A 19,770-nucleotide genomic window follows, 5' to 3' on the forward strand; every position below is an offset into this window, starting at 1 on the left:
CCAAGGTTCTGGCCACCGAGTCCGCCGAGTCCAAGGAGGCCTGGAGGGCCGATCTGGACACTTTCTTACCCTCCTCGAAGAGGGCCGTGAACTCTGGACGGGAGTCTTGTGGCAGAAGCTCGGTGAACTTGGCTATGGACACCAATGTATTAAAGGTGTATCTGCTCAAAAGGGCCTGCTGGTTGGCCACTCTCAACTGAAGACCGCCAGCCGAATAGACCTTGCGGCCTAACAGGTCCATGCGCCTCGCCTCCTTTGATTTAGGCGCCGGCGCCTGCTGGCCATGCCGTTCACGCTCGTTGACGGACTGAACTACCAGCGAGCAGGGTGAGTGTACAGATACTCATAGCCCTTTGACGGGACCATGTACTTTCTTTCCACTCCCCGAGCAGTCGGTGGGATGGAGGCCGGTGACTGCCATATGGTATCTGCATTGCTCTGAATAGTGCAGATAAACAGCAGGGCCACACGAAGGAGCGCATCCGCCGTTAATATGTCCACCACCGGGTCCTCAACTTCCGCTACCTCCTCAACCGTCAGGTTCATATTCTGGGCTACCCTCCTCAATAAGTCCTGATGTGCCCGAAGGTCAATAGGAGGGGGGGCCCGAGGAGGATGTTCCTGCAACTGACTCATCAGGGGAGGAGGAGGAGGACAGGCCCGGCACCAGAGGGTCCTGTGGAGGGTCAGTGAGTGGCTGAGGAGCCTCTGCAGCGAGAGGAGGCTCAGGGTCTTCAGATGCCAGTGGCGCCTCTTCCACCTCAGTGGGAGGAGGCCTGCTGACCGTGACTTCTGGAGCTTGATGGTCGGAGGGCCTTGAGCTCTGAGTCGCAAATGGGGCACCTTGCGCCTCGTGGTACGCCCACGGGGTCCAGAAAGCCCATTGAGGGGGGGGCTTGGTCCTGGCCTTGAAGCTCGGTCTGCTGGTAAGCAGCGCTGTCGGTGTGCAAGGAGACAGATGGCTGTCTCGAAGGCCATGGTGGTGCTGAAAGACTATGCCACGGTGCCGCTGATCCAGCCATTCTGTCCCGGGACGGTACCGGAGAACGGTGCCGGTCTTGTCGGTGCCAGGAGTGAGATCGGGACCATCTACCGTGCCGGTGCCGGGAGGTCGACCGGGATCTCGAGTCACGCTGGTGAGACCGGCTGCGGGACGAGTGGTACCGAGTGCAGTACCAAGATCCGGACCGGTGCCAATATCGTCTGTCGGGCGACCGGGATCGGGAGCGTCTCCACGAGTACGACCGGTACCGTGATGGAGAGCGGTACCGGGACTGCGAGCGGTGCCAGGATCGAGATCGACGTGAGCGGGAACGTCTCCAAGACCGGGATCTGGAGTGACGTTTCTCCTGCTGGTCAGGGGAAGGGGGCCTCATTATGGCCGGCTTGCCCACTGACTTGATAACCCGCACCGGCGGTGCCGGGGGTTGAGGCTGCGTTGGCTCCATCAACACAATCAGCTCTCTTGCTGTTGAAAAGGTCTCAGGCGTCGACGGGAAAGTGAGCTCGACCGCGGTGTGCACCGGGGAGCAGAGTGGAACCGGACTCGACGGCCCTTGCGGTGCTGGAGTCGATGGTGCCACACTAGGAGCTTGCGCTTGCGGTGCCGGAATTGGTGGTGCCGGCGTAGGTGCCAGAGTTCGGCCTGCAGGCCTGGACGCAGTGTCCTTTTTGGACAACGTCGGTGCCGCCTTGCGTTTCCCCGAAGGGGAAAGGGAACGGTGCCGGGGAGCCGGTGCCGGCTGCTATCTGTGCCGGGCGTCGGTACCGGATTGAGCTGGTGCTGAAGGTGCGCTCCTCACCGAAGCAGACTGCAGGGCGGTCAGTGCCAGCGCCGCAGGGCTAAGTGCCAACTCCATTAGGAGCTGCTTTAAGTGAAAGTCCCGCTCCTTTTTTGTTCGAGGCTTGAAAGACTTGCAAATGCGGCACTTATCGGGAAGATGAGACTCTCCTAAGCACTTCAGGCAAGATTCATGAGGGTCTCCAACCGGCATCGGCTTCTGGCAGGCCGAGCACGGCTTAAACCCCGGTGCCTTGGGCATGAGCCCGCACCGGGTCGGGGAAAAAAGGGGCTAGCCCCCCAATTCCCCAGTAAACTATACACTAACTACAACTAAACTAGTTACTAACTCTAACTATAGTAAAATTGAACTATATACAACAACAAATAAAAAACACGAGCGAGAAGCTAGGGTTGTGGAGGACAGCGATGCCGCGCTCCACTGTTCCAACGACCGTCACGGGCGGTAAGAAGGAACTGAGAAGCGGACGGGTCGTCAGGGGTATATATCTGGCGCTATAGCGGCGCCACTCCAGGGGGCGCCCAGCCGACCCACCGAGTGTTGCTAAGGTAAAAATCTTCCGACGAGCGTGCACGCGGCGCACGCACACCTAACTGGAATGCATATGAGCAATCACTCGAAGAAGAACTGCTGCATGATGTCATTAACCATTTAAACTAGAACCATTAGCAAAATGGTTAGACGGGAACTGGCTAAGATCCAGAAGTGACATTCATGTTCTAAATCAGTATTTCCCAAACTTTTTAGGGTGGTGACACCTTCTAAGTCAAACTTTCCACAACACCCAATATTTACTATATAAAAGTAGAGTTAAAAACGTGTAAGTGATCACCTTTAGCCCAGTGTTTCACTCATCTGGGATGTGGGTTCAATTCCCCCCTCTGCCTGATGTGGAGCAGAAATTTGAATTTGTATTTCCTACCTTGCAGGAGAATGCACTAATGACTGGGGTATGGGATATTCTGGAACAGTCTCTCCTACTGAAGCTGTTCCACTGTGTATAAACGCTTAAATAGTCACTGGAGCAGGAACCTGAACTTGGGTCTTCAACATTCTAAGTGAGTGCCCTAACTACCAGGCTATAGGGTCATTCTCTGTCCCTGCCTGAGAGTTGACAACATCCCTTTCACATGTCTAATAAAAATGGGATTTAGCACTTCAGATTAGCAACAATTAGCATTTTATCAGACTTTTAAATATTATGTCTAGATAAAATGCTCCCTATTTATTAGTGCTTTTAGAGGTTGGTATTTCAATATACAAGTAGTGTTTTGACTCCATATAGAAAAGCAGTAAAGGGGCTTTTTAACATACCTATCCATGGACTGGAGCTGCCTCAATCCTTCTACTAATGTTTGCTTCAGTAGAAGTTGGACACTCCACATCACATTTGTTCAAGGTATAGCAGATGAAAAGGAAGTGACTCAAAAAGTGTCTTGACCAGCTTTGAGGTAACCAAGGAAGAGGCAATTGCCCCCCACCCAAAATGACTTCTGACTGTCAAGGCAGGCAGATTTTCAGAGGCTTTCAAGCCTCCTTTAATACATGGCCTCATCTATCTTAAACTTGCTCTGAGTTACCAACCATTGACGGCTCCTGGGATGGAAACAATTCATGCTCATGAAAGAGTTTGACTATACTAAATTGCTAGGACTACCATGAGGGAATAATTTACCATCTGGCTCAATTGGGATTTTTGGGTCCTGGAAAGAGTTAAGTGAGACATAGCTTATTTAAAGTGAAAATCAGAGTAACCTATCAAGGAGGAAAAATGTATGTTCTTAAAACATCCTGCACCCAGAAGAAAACTCACATCTGCACAACCAAACCTCCAGGAGAACCTTCCATGGAATTGCTGCAGCTAGAACAGATTCACAGAGTAGACAAAGGTGGGGAACCCAGATTGGCAATTACATTTAATGATGGGCCAGTTTCCCTTGTCCTTGTGTTATGAGAAGAGAGAACAGAAGATTCCCACCTGCATATCAGTACCAAGCAAACCACCTAGGTGTTTTAAAAGAAACGTACAGGAAATGATTTATATGAAGAACGCTTGACAAGATGAGATATAGGTGGCAGCCTAGCAGCAACTGGACAAGCGGAAACAAAACAGACTGGGCACGGGACATAGAAAAGATTTCTTCACAGACTAAAAACAGCATAGCCCGGGATTTCCTGTGGTTAGTGCTGTTATACAAGACTACTGGCAATAAAACTAGTTGGTCAAATGCCTCAGTTGAGTGACAGGAGCTCCAAGCCACACTAAAGCATCTGAACCACATCTTCACTAAATATTCAGCAACTTCAATTAAACTGCATGCCAGTTCTCTAGAACTTAAATATTTTATCATCTTCCTGCTTTATAAACCTGGTCATGCTGTGTTAAAAGATTTTATATCTAGTTGAAATGGGATTTTCTGCTTAGTCCTTTCTTCAGAAACTTGTAGGTTTAAGCTCTCAAATCAATGATTTTCACAGAGTAATAAAAAGCACAAGTTTCAAAGCTCACCTTCCACTATGTGTTTCTACTACCTTATAATTATGCCAAAAATTAGTGCAGCTAAAATAAAACTGTGGGAGACTAGATATTGATTTGTACTACATTTCACTTACTAGCAATTAGTAACCTTTCTATATATTAAATAATAAATCCACAATTGTTTTCTGATTTTAACATGCAAAATATAATTGCACGCATGGAGTGTTCCTTTTTGAAGGGCACATTGTTGAGGTTCAGTAGTCTGGTATGGCTACTGGACCACAGTAAAATTAAAAAGTTCTGAGTGTTCCAATGTTAACCTCGATTTTATATTATATTAATGGTGAGCCAGTTTCCCTTGTCCTTGTGTTATGAGAAGAGAACAGAAGATTCCCACCTGCATATCTTTTATATTAATTTTTAAACATCCCCTTTCATATAAAATATGAGTGAACATAGACACACTCCGTTTGAATTTTACTGTGGCCCAGTGGCCATACCAGATTACCAAACCTCAATATTTGCTTTCTAGCCAGTGGGTACATTCCGCCCCAGGAGAAATGCAAGATGTCTGTATGCATTAGACCATTTCTTCCCCAATGTCTGATCCCTGGAGGCTATTTACACTAAACTGCATGGACATGAAGTTCAATCTTCCAAATTAGAAAAGGAATTGTAAAGATTTCATCAGTAAAAGAGGGACAGAGATTGTAAGGAGCATTAGCAGAAGCAAATATGGATAGTATAGTCTTTTGTCCAGTCTTTTTCAGCTGCAGGACCAAACCTGAAATATTTTAGCATAATACAGTACTGAACCTTTACTAGTACTAATACTAAAACCCTTACTAGTCAGTACAGAGTATTTTAATTTTGACTTGGCCATTCTGTACCCATTAGGTACAAAACTGTCAGTCATGGAAGTGGATTTTAATCCACAGGTGGGCCACTCAGAGAATTACAGCAATTGCTTCCAAGGAAGAGTAATATAAGAAAATGTTTGTTTTATTTTTAGCCATCTTAATGCAGTATAGCATCTGCTGCAGGGAGACATCATTAGCATAAAGGAACCAATCAACTCTCCATGGACCACCAACAAATAGTCCAGGGATCACAGTTTGAGAATCTGTGTCCTAGTTTTTCCAAGGGTCATGAAGGACATAATACTGCAAGGGAAGGATAATATACAGCTGTTAGATGCAGGTCAGGATTCACTTAGCCTAAGAGTTTCCACCACCTCCCTCCTGTATAAAACCTCTCCCCATTTGATGAGACCTGCCTCTTCAGTGGCCTTAGGAATATCATGTCAAAATCAGCAAAACACCATAATAGGAGCCTAAAGCATCTCTAAGCAGGAAAGCAAGATCGATTAATATAAATGGTAGCTTCTCAAATTTAAGATTTTATAGTACAGTAAGACAGCAGAGACTGCCAACATATCTGGACAATACAGCAATATCTGTGTCAATTTTTATGGAAAATACACCTTTTTGTTTATAAAAGTAAACAGTGGGTCAAGGTAGAAATAACTTGATCTTGCTCTGTTGGGCAGTAGAAATGTTTTTAAACATAAGAACAGGTAAAGTGTGTGAGGCACAAAAGTTACTTTTTACCTACATATAATATTCTCTGTTATCCTGCTTCAGTCCAGAGTGATAATATGTGTTACCTCCTTATTAGCAAGGGGGGTAGAAAGGAAAAGAAGCTTCAGAATGCTATCACCACCATTCAGGCTTATATGGGCATCCTGACAACTTCACTTGTTTTCTTTTTCCATCTACTTGTGTTATCAGAATTGACTAATCAAGCTGATCCCTAGAGTAGCAGTATTTTACCTTTAAAGAAATTGAACATCTGGGTGTTTTATGAGACCAGGAACTTGGGCACTGCCAATTACCTCAGTATATAGTTTTGTACATTTACTTCATGCTACTAATGCTGAGACACCTTACAACTCACCCAGTCCAATACCATATATTTATATATCAGCTTTTCTACTAATGTAGGCTTAACGTGCAAGAGAAAATCTTAGGCAGTTTGGATCTACCAGTTATACACAGACGTTTTCTTGAGTGTTAAAAATTAAATCAAGAGCTGAAAAATAGTGACTAAAAAAAAAATCCTTCTCTTCTCAGTTTTATCTTATGATGTTATAGTTTCACTAGTTTTCCCGACGCTGTGGATTCTTCCAGGATAGAGCTTAATTTAAAATATAAAAAACAAACAAGAAAAATACACCTGAAATTTTACATTAGAGAGATAAAGAAAAAAAGCACTACTTTTTGTCCTTTACTAGCATGGCAGTTTTAGGAACTATTAGCAGAGCACTTCAAACTGCAAAGCACTAAGACGGTTCTGTGCTCTAGGAAACCAAGCAAACCAACTTTGTAACATAGCAGGGTTTCTTCTGTCAACTACTGGAGATTTCTGTTTTCTTACGTACCTCTTCAAAATCACTGCTGACCCACAAAGGGATAGGTGTTCCCCAGTATCGGTTCCTGGAAATAGCCCAGTCATGTGCATCTTTCAGCCAGTTTCCAAAACGTTTCTCTCTCACAAAGTCAGGAACCCTGTACAAAAGTTAAAAGCAATTACATTATTATCTGCAAACTATGCCTATCAGATGACTGAAAGGTTAACATTACATTCATACCTCCATATCACAACAAAAGTGATTTATTTTCTGATATTTGCATTAATTGGTGTAGTTTCAGGTTACTGTGTTGGCCATTTGCTAGGAATTGCGTTTATTACGTCTGTTAGTCTATAAGGTGCCACAAGACTCTTTGCTGCGTTTATTAATTGTATGACCTTTGGAGAAAAAAATAATAGTATTGCTTCTTCTGACTCCTACAGATCTCCAAATGTGCTATGCAAGTGCAAGAATATTATGTTTTATTGTTCATTCTCAAAGTAATTCCATCAACATCTGTGTTAGATTAGACAAATATCTACAATGTGCCCATGGATGCATATTATACCCATACAAAAGGTAATAATGATGTTCATGCTTCATTGGGATACCTTTCTTTAGAAAATTACTACTAAAAGTTGAGACAAAGATTTAGAAAAATTCACATTATCACTATCTTACAAAAACAGTTCTTAAGGAAACAATCTTTTTTGACATTAACTGAGGATTCTGATATTGCAGGCTTCTACCCACCCACCCATTTTTGGCTAATGCATGAAAATCTTATAACGGGGTTGTAAGACAACAATTAAAAGTTCAGTTGACTAGGCTAAGTTGGCACTGTGGGCAGCTGTTTAGCACCTATCACCAGCCTTTGCTCCATGGATATCATTTCTATCAACATTGCACAAGTTAGAGACTATTCCAGAGCATGGATCCTTGAGAATAAACAAAGTTCCAGATCCACTCACTCTCCCACAAGGTGATGGCTCTTGCCCTATTCTTAGTAAAACTGTTCATGGGTCTCAAATTAAAAAAAAATATATAGTCAATGGCAGCACTCTTTGAAAACTTCATTTTTAGCTAAATGGGCTTTGAGATCTGAGCATATATGAAATATCTTGAAGATCAAAGATAATGTTGAGGATTATACCCTGTCAAGACTAATTAATCTGATAGTTTGGTTAGCAATTGATTATTCACATTCTCTACATAGTCACAGACCACAGCCTGCTGCATTTGTTAAAAAACCAAACAAACCCAAACCTCAGTTAGTTACCTTCTTGTAACAGTTGTTCTTTGAACTGTGTTGCACAAGTCCATTCTGCTGTAGGTGTGTGCACACCTACACTGGAAACGGGCATATGCTATCACTCAAAGAAGAACTTGTGCATTTTACAGTTTAGTAAAAAAAAAAAAACTTTAAAAAAAATTATTTGTAACTGATAGAAGCACGTATACAAAAATAAAAAGAGTTGCATGCTAAAGCTTGATATAAAGACAACCTTTCAGGCCTAGAGAGAACTTTTTTGTGAATTATGGGATTCATTTGCATAACTCATTTGGGGCTTTACAGCTCATATACACATAGTTACAGCTGAAGAGAATGTTAAGACATAACTGTGTTTAATTCAATTCAGTGACTATACAATGTACTAGAAAAAGTGGTAACTGTTGAGGTCAACAGCATATTACTTTCATGCCTAAAGAAACATTTTAAAAGTCACAGAACATAAAAGAAGTGGTGGGTTGTAGGAAGCAGCCCTGGAAACTGAAAATTCATTATGCATATTCCTTAGGAAGTCAATGCATTTTTTTTTGAAGTTTCACTGAACATCAAGGCACTACAACATTTTCAGACCCCGTATTGCCGTAGGCTTATAAGCATTACTGAGCTGGTAATATATTGCTTTAAGCCAATGTCACAGATACACAAATAAGAGTGTATAAAATTTAAGGGAAAAATATCCAGAATTATTTTTGACTTTCAAAAAGACATTCAGAGATTTAAAATGTCAAAAGCACCCATGTGATCATAGAGTCTAAGTCTCAAGTTGTAAAGCATCAATGGGACTTAAGTGCTTTTGAAATATTTATCCTCACTGACTTTACCTACATCCCTCATAGCACCAGTGTTGATATTCCCCTAACTCCACTCCCCAAACCTCACCCAACTATTTAAAACTGAAAGTGGGTAAAAAGAGTCTGACTTAGCCATAGGAACATTTTATTGACTGATTTTTCTAAGATTTGAAGTAGCCATACTCTCAAAAGTACTTGCATGCAAGTATGCCAAATTGGTATGGAAACATGCAACTCTGAAGTCTACTAATTCAAGAAAAGCAAAACATTAAAATAAAATTAATTAAATTCAAGTTGCAATACTGATGAGTCTGAAAATATTTAATGAAATTCAACTCAATTCAAAATGAGTAATTTGCCGAAGAGTATGAACATTGATCAGTTTGGTGATACAAATATGGTCCAATATATGATAGATAGCCAGGTGTAATGCAGATGTATGCAACCCAGCAGTACTGTGAATTTCCTAATTCTTACTTGCCTATCCAGCCAGTGATTCAAGCAGAAACTCTTCCAGAGACATCCTTCAAGCAATCATGTTGGGATTTTCTATAGTACTCATCACCATAATATCTGAGGGTGTGTCTGTCTAAATATGCTGTGCTAGATTCCAAAAAATATTTCCGTAAACACTAAAGAAGGCTCCACTGGTTAAAAAGGCATCTCAATTAATGGTGAGGTGAAAGCAGCAATAAAAAAAATTTAATTAACAAATGGAAAAACTAAGAAGCTGATTGCAACTAGTATAAGTTAACAGTTAGGAAACTCTGACAATTGATAAGGGAAGCTAAAAGTATCAATTAAAAAACCTATGGCCAGCAGGGTTAAGGACAGTAAGAAGGAATTCTTTAAATGTGTATCAGGTTGACTGATTGGGAGCCATCTTGTGATAAATTATGATACTGTATATTGACCTTGTTATTGAGATATTTTCTATATGATTATATTAGTTTCTCTCAGCAAGGGTCTGCCTTGAAAAACAGTTAAGAAGGAACACAACTCAAGCTAAGCCACTCCTCAGCTGTTAACACACAGAACTACTGGCCCTACAGATTCTGGCTAGACTCCTACTGAGCCTACTGGACTGGTTTTGACCAGAAGAACAAAAGAACTATATCAGGGTTTAAAGAGAAAGGGACAGTAGCTGTTATGGAGAACCAGCCAGATATAGGGACCTGCTGAGAGTCTCTAACACTTTGTTCCTACTATGACCCAACAATTCTTGTTTTAAGAAGGCTGCCTGATCATTGTATACCACTGATCACAGATTCCCAAACTGAAGAACCACAGGTGCGAGAACTTAGTGGGCAAGCCATAAAGAATTAAAGGACAGCAGCATAAGTAATGCCAATCAACATGGTTTTATGGAAGATAGGTCTTGAAAAACACACAAACTTGATAACTTTTTTGATGAGATCAAATATCTGGTTAAAAAAGATAACTCTGTTAAAATAATAGATTTGTGTAAGGTATCTGACTTAACCCTGACATTCCCATAAAATCTGAATTATCCTCCCCTTCCCCCTCCACCCCCCCAATGGAGCCCATATTAAATAGATTCAAAACATTGACAGATAGATCTCAGAGTACTTGTGAATAGGTAATGGTCATCCAGTGTAAGTGTTTCTAGTGGGGTCTCCCAAGGATCAGTTATTGACATAATACTATTCAGTATATTTTTCAGTCACCAAAAAAAACCCAAGATAATTACTGGAAGATGACAAAGAAATTGGTGGAGTGGTAAAGAGTGTTGGATACAGACCACCCTTGGATTGCTTGGTAAGGTGGGCTCATTTGAATAACCTGTGTTTTAACACAAGGTTAAGTGAGGAGTTCCTGTACATAATGATAAAATAAAAATGATTGAAAGGAAAGACTAAGACAGCTGTTCCTTTTTCACAAGCCTACTTTGAAATGTTTCTACAGTGCTCATACTGTAATTCTAAATATTGATTTAAACTCATTCTACTCCAGAGCTCATACGTGCACTGCAGCACTAAATGAGTTGCCACGCCTTTCTCCATGGCTTCCTCCCAGCAGTAGATATAGGACTACTGTCTCATCACTATTATTTCCATGTCTTGCTGAAGACAACAGTGTAAATATTTAAGTAAATAGCACTGTCAAATACTGCTATAGCAGAAATGTCACTTACTTTACCACCAAAACAACTTTAACTGTTAGCTGAAATTATATGTCTGATTATATAGCTTTAAATACATTAAATATTTAATGTATACTAATTCTTTTTCATCCATCAACTATTTTTAATCACTACATTCTTCTGAAAGCCACAGTAACTTAGCTATAGTTAATCAAGTTTCACTTGATACATTTCTAATGATTAAAAGAATCTTCTTGGGCTATGAGCTATTTTAAGACATACATTTTTAACATCCTGAAATTTAGTGCAGCAGCCGAACATTTAACCACTATTTTAAGAGTTAGAGGGAAAAAAAAGAGAATTACCTTAACTAGTATAAGAAAGATGGTATGATGGAGGAGTAAGCTACTGCACTAGTTTTCTTCCTCTTCTACAAGCTCAAATCCTATCTTGGGTCTCAAATGTCAATTTGTTTAATCTTATCTGGGGCCCAAAATTAATCTGCCCTTTGGCATAATGGGAATTCTCTCTTTAAGCAAATCATAAAACCAGAACAACCCAATGTGGTTGCTGCACATCACAAGTAAGCTGTATTAATGGAAGGGTAAGTAGAATCTAATAAATGGCACTAGTCCCTCAATTTCAAACACCAAGATTTCCTCAAAATCTAAACACATTTTGGTTGAAAAAGATAGTTTGAATTTAGTATAACATTTACAGTCACTGCCTTTTTAAACAGGCATCTAGACCTCAAAAACTCTAGAATCTAAAACCTCCTTTATGTTAATTTATCCTACAATAACTGACTCTCAATGTGCCTCAAATTAATTTTTAATTGTTTTAATTCAAGGAGAAAAGTAAGTGAATTCTCATGCTATTCTGACACTAATTAGCTCCAATTCTATATCATAGACCTAATTTAACCTGCTAGCAAGGGGATTAATAGTGACAAAAAAAAATCAACAGTTTGCAAAGACATGCAGAATTTTCAAGAAAAGAATCTCTCCCCTCCAACTCATGGAAATTTATTACAATAGTGCACATGCCATCTACCCTACACAAAGAGTTAGAGTCACCTCAGTAAAAGGAAACTGTATTCTTTCCATATATGCCCTACTCATTTTTGAAGTTATTAGTATTTTCAGTCTTTTTTTGTATGGTAATCTTTTCCTTTGCTCTCTTACCCTGTTTCTTGTAGCAACAAACACTTTAGAGCAGCAGTTCTCAACCAGGGGTCCGGGGCCCCCTGGAGGGCCACAAGCAGTTTCAGGGGGTCCACCAAGGAGGGCCAGTGTTTGACTCACTGGAGTCCAGATCAGAAAGCCAAAGCCTCGTTGTGCAGACCTGAAGCCTGGGGCTCTGAGCTCTGCCACCTGGGGCTGAAGTTGAAGCCTGAGCAACTTAGCTTTGTGGGGACCTCTGTGGTGTGGGGCCCCAGGCAATTGCCCTGCTTTCTACTCCCCAATGCCAGCCCTGGCCTTTATATGCAGAAAACCAGTTGTGGCATGATGCAGACACTATGCTAATTACTCTTAACATCCTAATCTGGCCAATGATGCTGAAAAATTTGCATTTTCAAGGGCAACCTTTCACTTTCTGAAATAAAGCCTTCACTCTGCTCTTTCCACACCATTTTCTTTAAAATGTTTTGACCTTTGCATGCAAAAGTATGTTACACTGGAGTACAAATTAATTAGCCTGTTTCAACACATATACATTAATATTTTACAGACATAAAAGGACAGACATTCAACATAATGTATTTACTGATAATTTAGTAAATTCTCTAAAGACTTGGTGTTAAAAGTAGGTTAGTCAATTAGCCTTCCAGATCTGAAGTCCTTATTTCAAATAATCCTTTAATTGGCAAGTGACATGGAATTTTTTTGTGGCCACTTCATTAGGGAGAAAGAACATTTGTCACAGATTGTCACAACTGGTAATCTCTGCTCTAGAGTCCTTGAGCAGGAATAGCAGATATATTGAATCAGAATCCAGGTGCATGTCAGGATTGCTAGAAAAGACCTTAAATTACTCTAACCAACACTAAATCTGATTTTTACCAATGATCATGCCCTCTTACTTACATTGTGCTAAAATAACACATACATTGAGTTACTTTTGCAGTTGTTTTCTTTTGTATCCCAGCCTAGATGACAGAAGGAAGTTTACGTTCTCCCCAGTAAATGCTACCATCTAGTGTTGGACTTTGCTATATGCTTAGGCAATTGTGGATGCCTTAAAGGAAACTTAACTGGCATTTGGATTACATGAACCACGAGATATATTTGGTCATATAGACACAAAATGACAATTCTATCATATTAAAAAAAAGTAGGAAGTTACAGGTGTTTGGTTAAAAAAGTCTCTACTTATGCCAAATAAAAGAAATATAACTTTCACATTTAAAATTAAACAGCTTACATGGGGAAAAATATCCATTTGTTATTCTTAACTAAAGCTTCACTGATGGACAGCAAAAAAAGGGACTTAAGGAATTAATTTTATGCTAGAAGTTGAAAGAGGTGTGGTAAAACCTTCAAATTAAAATCAATGGGTTAAAACAAGTTAAATCCCCAGGTTTAGCTTTCTCATCCATAAAAACAAACTGCTATCTTTTCAAGTATTAAACATCAAATTGACATTGAAAGTTAAATTCAATGCAACAAGTGAATTTGCAAATTTCACAAGTCAAAAAGCGCAAAACCAGTATATAGTTACAGTAACATACCATCACATTCAGGAGGCCAGATCCTCAGCTAGTGCAAGTGAGCCCAGACTACATTTGTACTAGCTAGTGATCTGGTCCATAGTATGTTTGATTATTACAGTAATTACATTTATATACAACTTAATCACTAATTATCAAAAATATTAGGTATGCATTATGAGCATGAAAAGCAATTATTGTTAGAACCTTAACATTTTCTGACTTTCTGCTTTTACTGTTGCAAAATTATCAATATAGATTTTTGCACTAGATTTAATAGATATTGGGACTGTTTTCAAAGAGAAAAAAATATCGCCTTAGGACCTTGCTTCTAGTTGGGGACAAGATGGAGAAAAGGTAAGAACTAGCTGACCAGTCTTCTCTCAGAATTTCCCATTATCTAATGCAGGAGTTGACAACCTTCGCCACGTGACCCACCAGGGTGATCCACTGGTAGGCCACGATACATTTTGTTTACGTTGACCATCCACAGGCACGGCCTCCTGCAGCTTCCAATAGCCACGGTTTGCCCTTCCCAGTCAATGGGAGCTGCAGGGGGCCACAGGCCACAAGGATGTGCTGGCCACCACTCCCATTGGTCATATTTTTTCCCTCTTTGAAAACAATGCCGACCCCTGATCTAATGCTTTGTGCAATCAAGCCTCCTGCAGGTGGGAAATGTAACAGGTTTTCAAAATAAAATGAAGTCACTTATTGTCTTTTGCATCTGTCTGTCTCCCAATCCATCATTCTTCCTTTCCCCTCTGTGATGGGGCTTTTACTTTAGATACAAAGAATGCCTGATCTGGAAGTTGGTGGGTCCTGCCTGAAGGTAGAGTTTTTGATAACTAGTCATATGGGGACCCTTTGGCCAAACTTAAACACAGTAGTACAGTAGATGACAGAGGGTGAGAAAAGGGAGACCTTTTAAAAACTGAAATTTACATGCAACAGCTGACTCAGCATCTCTCTTCTGTTTATTTCCACACTTTTCTACAGTCCTCATCAACTCAAATATAAATTACACAGACTTCTGACTCCAGTGTGAGGTAGGGAAGTATTATCCCCCTTTTATAGATGGGGAAACTGAAGCAAGAAGATTAAGTGATTTGGCCAAGGTTACAACATGAAGTGTAATTCCAGCAATTCTAACCTTGTATAGGAACATAGGGTAAAAGTTCATGCAGCAGAGTCTTCGGTAAGGGACCGTGGCTTATTGGCACTGGGGATCAGGGCTCTTGAGTTTTGTTTACCAGTTTTACCACACTTGCTCCAATACATTTGGCAAGTCACACAATGTCTGTACTTCCACCTCCCTAGCTGTAAAATGGGTAGACAACCAACTTCAGTCATAGGAGATTGAGAAGCGTTTTTGTAAAGCTCTGAGCTCCTACTTAACTTTGAAGTATTACTGTTCCATTTGCTCATGCATTCTTTCAAGATATTACTAGCTCATTTTTCAAAATGAAGACAGTTGCTAGCTTTAAAGCCATGCCTGTTCAAAAATTTATTAATGGTAAGTTAACTCATTAAAAAACTAATTAGGAATTCAATTAGGTTATAAAGTTTGACAAACTATGTTTAAAATTTAATCTATTTTGTCAAAAGCAACATCTATAAGAAGAGAGTATTCTTAAGGGACAATATTCTTAACAGTTTTTTTTTTTAATTAAAAAAGCAAGGCAGTCATAAAACTCATTTGCAAAGGTTAATACAGCCCAAAAAGCATTCATCTCCAGTTTTCAGGAGATGCTGAAGCCCTCAAGAACCCAAATCAGAATTTAAAAAGTTAGGTCCTACTCCCAAGACCGTATCAAAATGGCCAAATCCCTCCAACACAAAGCTCCTGATTTTGAGACATGCTGAATACCTACAACCGAAGTCAGCAGGAAATGACCGTAGCACCTCTGAAATCAAGCCCCAAGGCTGTGGTACACGTAAGTGAGACTTATGGTACACAGAAGGGAAATGTTTTCAGTGAGCAGTCTTTTTTGAGAGAGTCAGACTCACATCGTTTTTGCTACATAAGGATTTTTTTTTTTAATACTATATCCTGGATGCCTTTAAAAAAATTTTTATGAAATCACATGCTAGAGAAATCAGCATAATTTTACAAGACATTTATAAAAGCACAAGCTTCCCTATGTCAGTGAAGCCACAAAAATGAGATTATGCCAATCCATAAGACATCATTGCTTTTACACGATGCCTTTAAAAAAAAATAAGGTATTCAGTTAAGTCATGGCATGTGTGTCATCTGAATAGGCAATTTTTTCCAAAATAAGAAACTACTTTCTTTTAATTATTAAGTGTTATGAATATTGTCAATTAACAAAATCATTGGATGGAGGAAGTGTACATTTTTTTAAAATTACTGTCATACTTTTCATCAGTATCTTATACTATTAGTATAAGCCTATCTTTTCCACGACAGCTGTCAACATTTGGGGTCAAGTTTATCTCCAGTGCAAATGATGTACATACGGCTGTAGACATCACTTAAATCCTCAACATGATGAGGAAGTAGAATTCAAGTGGAGATCCCCTGAATCAGGATGAATGTTGCCCTTGGTGGATATACCTTCAAGTTCTACCGCTACATGTCCTCCCCATATCAAGATTAAATGCCTATTAGACGGATATTGTTTTTACTATTGGAATACTCCTTTTCCTTATTCATGAACAAACAACTGTAGTTTTCACATTGACATCAGGCAAATCAACGTGTATACTCATTCTCAGTCATCAGAACAGTAAAAACTTCTTGTAAAAGCTAATTCAAGCAGAGGGCAAAACTCTTTTACCCCCTCCTTCCATTATTTTTCCCAAAAGTAGAACAGCAGTATGCGCTGCTACTAAACACTGAAAGCAACATTAAGTATAAAACCACCTTATAAATCCAAGCTGTTCATTTTCTTACCGCACACTTAATGAGCCACCTCTGAAGCATTTTGGATAATCTACAACAAGGAGATGCTTAATTTCTCTCATGTCAATTAATATTCACAGCAGGCATATCACTTTAAAAAAAACTTCCATGCAAGCCGAGTTTCATAAGAGCTATTTAGGGAGACCTTAATTACAATCCACCTGCTAAAAAGGAGCACAGGGATGGCAGAAATTAATTCAAGTCGCCCCTCAAACTTGGCTACAGTTTGAGAGTCCCAGAGTATACAGCACTAAAGCCTTCACTCTGAGCTGTCTTATCACCAGGGTATTTAAACACTGGATAACCAGTGAAGTAGCACTGTGTACACCCAAAAGGTTCTCTATTCTGCTCCTCTTCCCTCCCCCCATTTGTGAGGGTACATTTTCGTCTTCTCTTCCTTCTCCCATCCCAATATGAGTCCATGATAAAAAGGTTGATAGGAAAAAGGAAGGAAGGCACGACAACAATCTTTGGAACAATAAATGCTGTATCAGTGGGCAGAATGACAGACCTGAGTGCTGTCAGCACACAGCTGAGTCACAAAGCCTGAGTCTCTCAAAATGGCTGCCATCTCCAATAATTACCTCTTATGTTACCCCTTCAGTAAAGCCTTAGTTACTTATAGTACATGGATATTTAATATTTTTTTCCACGTAACGCATCATTTTATATATTAAAAGTATTATTTGGTTTATTTGCCATGGATACCCATTTTTAACCAAAGATCTCCCTGCTGAAGAAACAAGGTGCAAGTACTAACTTTGGGATGAGTGAGTTTGCTCCGCTGTTTGTTTTTCCTCTCTCTATCAGGTTATTTCACTTATTGAGTCAGTTGGGATTGTGTGTCTGGGGATTGTTTGAGCCTTTGTTCCCTGGATCATCCTTGATAATCTTTGATCAGCCTCAATCAGCCTTGTGATCACCCTCCTGTGTGATTAACAAGTGGGTAGGGCTGACGTAGGAGGGAAGGCCTTAAAAGCCAGAGGCTAAGCGACCAAAGGGACCACAAACAAGGGAGTTTGGGAGGGAGTCATAATATAATTGCTATGGTTAGGAAGGGCCGCATCACCAGTGCCAACACTGCTCCTGTCTCCTCCACCTGTATCCAGACAGACAACCTAACCATGGATGCCTCTATCCAGATCCTGGTGTGTACTTGCAGTATTGCAGAGACTATGGCCTGCATTTCCCACTCACAGAGCCAGGCTGGGGGGAGGAAGACATCCAGTGTGAAAGGTGCCTGCTGGTGGAATCTCAGGAAGCAGGTGGGAGAGCTATAGGAGGAGGTGGCTAGGCTGAGGAGCATCCGAGCCCACAAGGAATTCATTGATAGTATTCATATGGAGACTTCCAAGGCTGAGGAAGCTATCCAGCTACAGAGGACTGCTGTCATGCCACCGGGGGAGGAGGATATAGCGCTCTCATATGGAGGACACTGGCTGCTGGTTACTTCTGGCAGCAGGCCATGCTCCATCCCTACTCCCAAGCCACCCACCGTGGTGATGGAAAACCGCTATGCTGCCCTGGAAGTGAGCGATGAGAAATCACCCCCAAAGGTGAAGGAGAAGGAGAAGCCACATACCCCTCAAGGCTGGGAGGATCACAGCCACCACTCCCAAGAGGAAATGTCAGGTAGTGGTGGTCGGTGATTCTCTTCTGAGGGAGACTGAGACATCTATCTGTCACCATGGCATGGCATCCTGGGAGGTATGCTGCCTGCCAGGGGCCCGTATCTGAGACATTATGGAGGGATTGTCGAACATCATCCGGCCCTCTCACTACTACCCCATGCTACTCATCCATGTAGACACTAATAATACTGCAAAATATGACCCTTGGCAGATCAGAAGTGACTACAGGGCTCTGGAGTAAGGGTGAAGGAGCTGGGAGCGCAGGTGGTGTTCTCTTTGATCCTTCCAGTCAAGGGTAGGGGCCCAAGCAGAGAGAGATGCATCCTGGAGGTGTTGCCGGGAGGGTTTTGGCTTCCTTGACCACGGAATGCTGTTCCAGGAGAAGGACTGCTAAGCAGAGATGGGGTCCACCCATCGAGGAAGGGGAAGAGCATATTTGGATACAGAGTGGCTAACCCAGTGAGGAGGGCTTTAAACTAGGTTCGAAGGGGGCAGGTGACCAAAGCCCACAGGTAAGTCAAAAACGTGGTCACTTTGGGGGGGAACATGGGTTGTTACAGCAGGTATAAAGGAGAGACAAGACAGAACTGGGGGGAGAGAGAGAGAAATCAAATCAGTATCTTAGATCTCTGAATACTGATGTGAGAAGTATGGGGAATAAGCAGGAAGAACTCAAAATGCTAGTAAATAAACACAATTATGACATAGTTGGCATCACAGTCTGACTTGGTGGGATAATACGCGTGACTGAATATTGGTATATAAGGGTACAGCTTGCTCAGGAAATACAGCCGGGGGAAAAAGGGCGGAGGTGTTACCTTGTATATCAAAAATGTATACACTTGGACTGAGGCTGAGATGGAAATAGGAGACGGACTTGTTGAAAGTCTCTGGATAAGGATAAAAGGGGTAAAAAACAAGTGTGATGTCATGGTAGAGGTTTATTACAGACCGCCTAACCATGAAGAAGAGGTAGATGAGGCTTTTTATATACAACTAACAAAATCATCCAACACATAGGACTTGGTGGTCATGGGGGACTTCAACTACCCAGGCATCTGCTGGGAAAATAACACAGCAGGGCACAGCTTATCCAACAAGTTCTTGGAATGTATTGGAGACGATTTTTTATTTCAAAAAGAGGAGAGGCTGTCCTAGATTTGATTTTGACAAACAGAGAGGAACTGGTTGAGAATTTGAAAGTGGAAGGCAGCTTGGGTGAAAGTGATCATGAAAAAGGTAGGGTAAGGAGTTAGGAGGGAGAACAGCAAAAAAAAGAATGGATTTCAAGAAGGCAGACTTTAGCAAACTCAGGGAGTTGGTAGGTAAGATCTCATGGGAAACAAGTCTAAGGGGAAAAACAGTAAAAGACGGGTGGCAGTTTTTCAAAGAGACATTATTAAGGGCAGAAGAGCAAAACTATCCCACTGCATAGGAAAGATAGAAGTATGGCAGGAGACCACCCTGGCTTAACCAGGAGATCTTCAATCATCTGACACTCAAAAGAGTTCTACAAAAAAGTGGAAACTAGGTCAAATTACAAAAGATGAATATAAACAAATAACAAGTATGTAGGGACAAAATTAGAAAGGCCAAGGCACAAAACAAGATTAAACTAGTTAG

General features: G+C 41.1%; 1 protein-coding gene across 2 annotated transcripts in view; it reads right to left on the reverse strand.

Annotated features, from left to right (window-relative positions):
- Positions 1-19,770, reverse strand: part of IARS1 (isoleucyl-tRNA synthetase 1) — a 194,401-nt gene that overhangs the window by 106,614 nt on the left and 68,017 nt on the right. For both annotated transcript variants that reach the window (XM_045023399.1, XM_045023400.1), the window contains one exon: positions 6,722-6,848. In XM_045023399.1, the coding sequence (XP_044879334.1) occupies positions 6,722-6,848 (127 nt within the window). The remainder of the gene's footprint in view (positions 1-6,721; positions 6,849-19,770) is intronic.

The sequence above is a fragment of the Mauremys mutica genome, chromosome 7 (genome assembly GCF_020497125.1).
Source record: "Mauremys mutica isolate MM-2020 ecotype Southern chromosome 7, ASM2049712v1, whole genome shotgun sequence".
Taxonomy (NCBI): Eukaryota; Metazoa; Chordata; order Testudines; family Geoemydidae; genus Mauremys; species Mauremys mutica.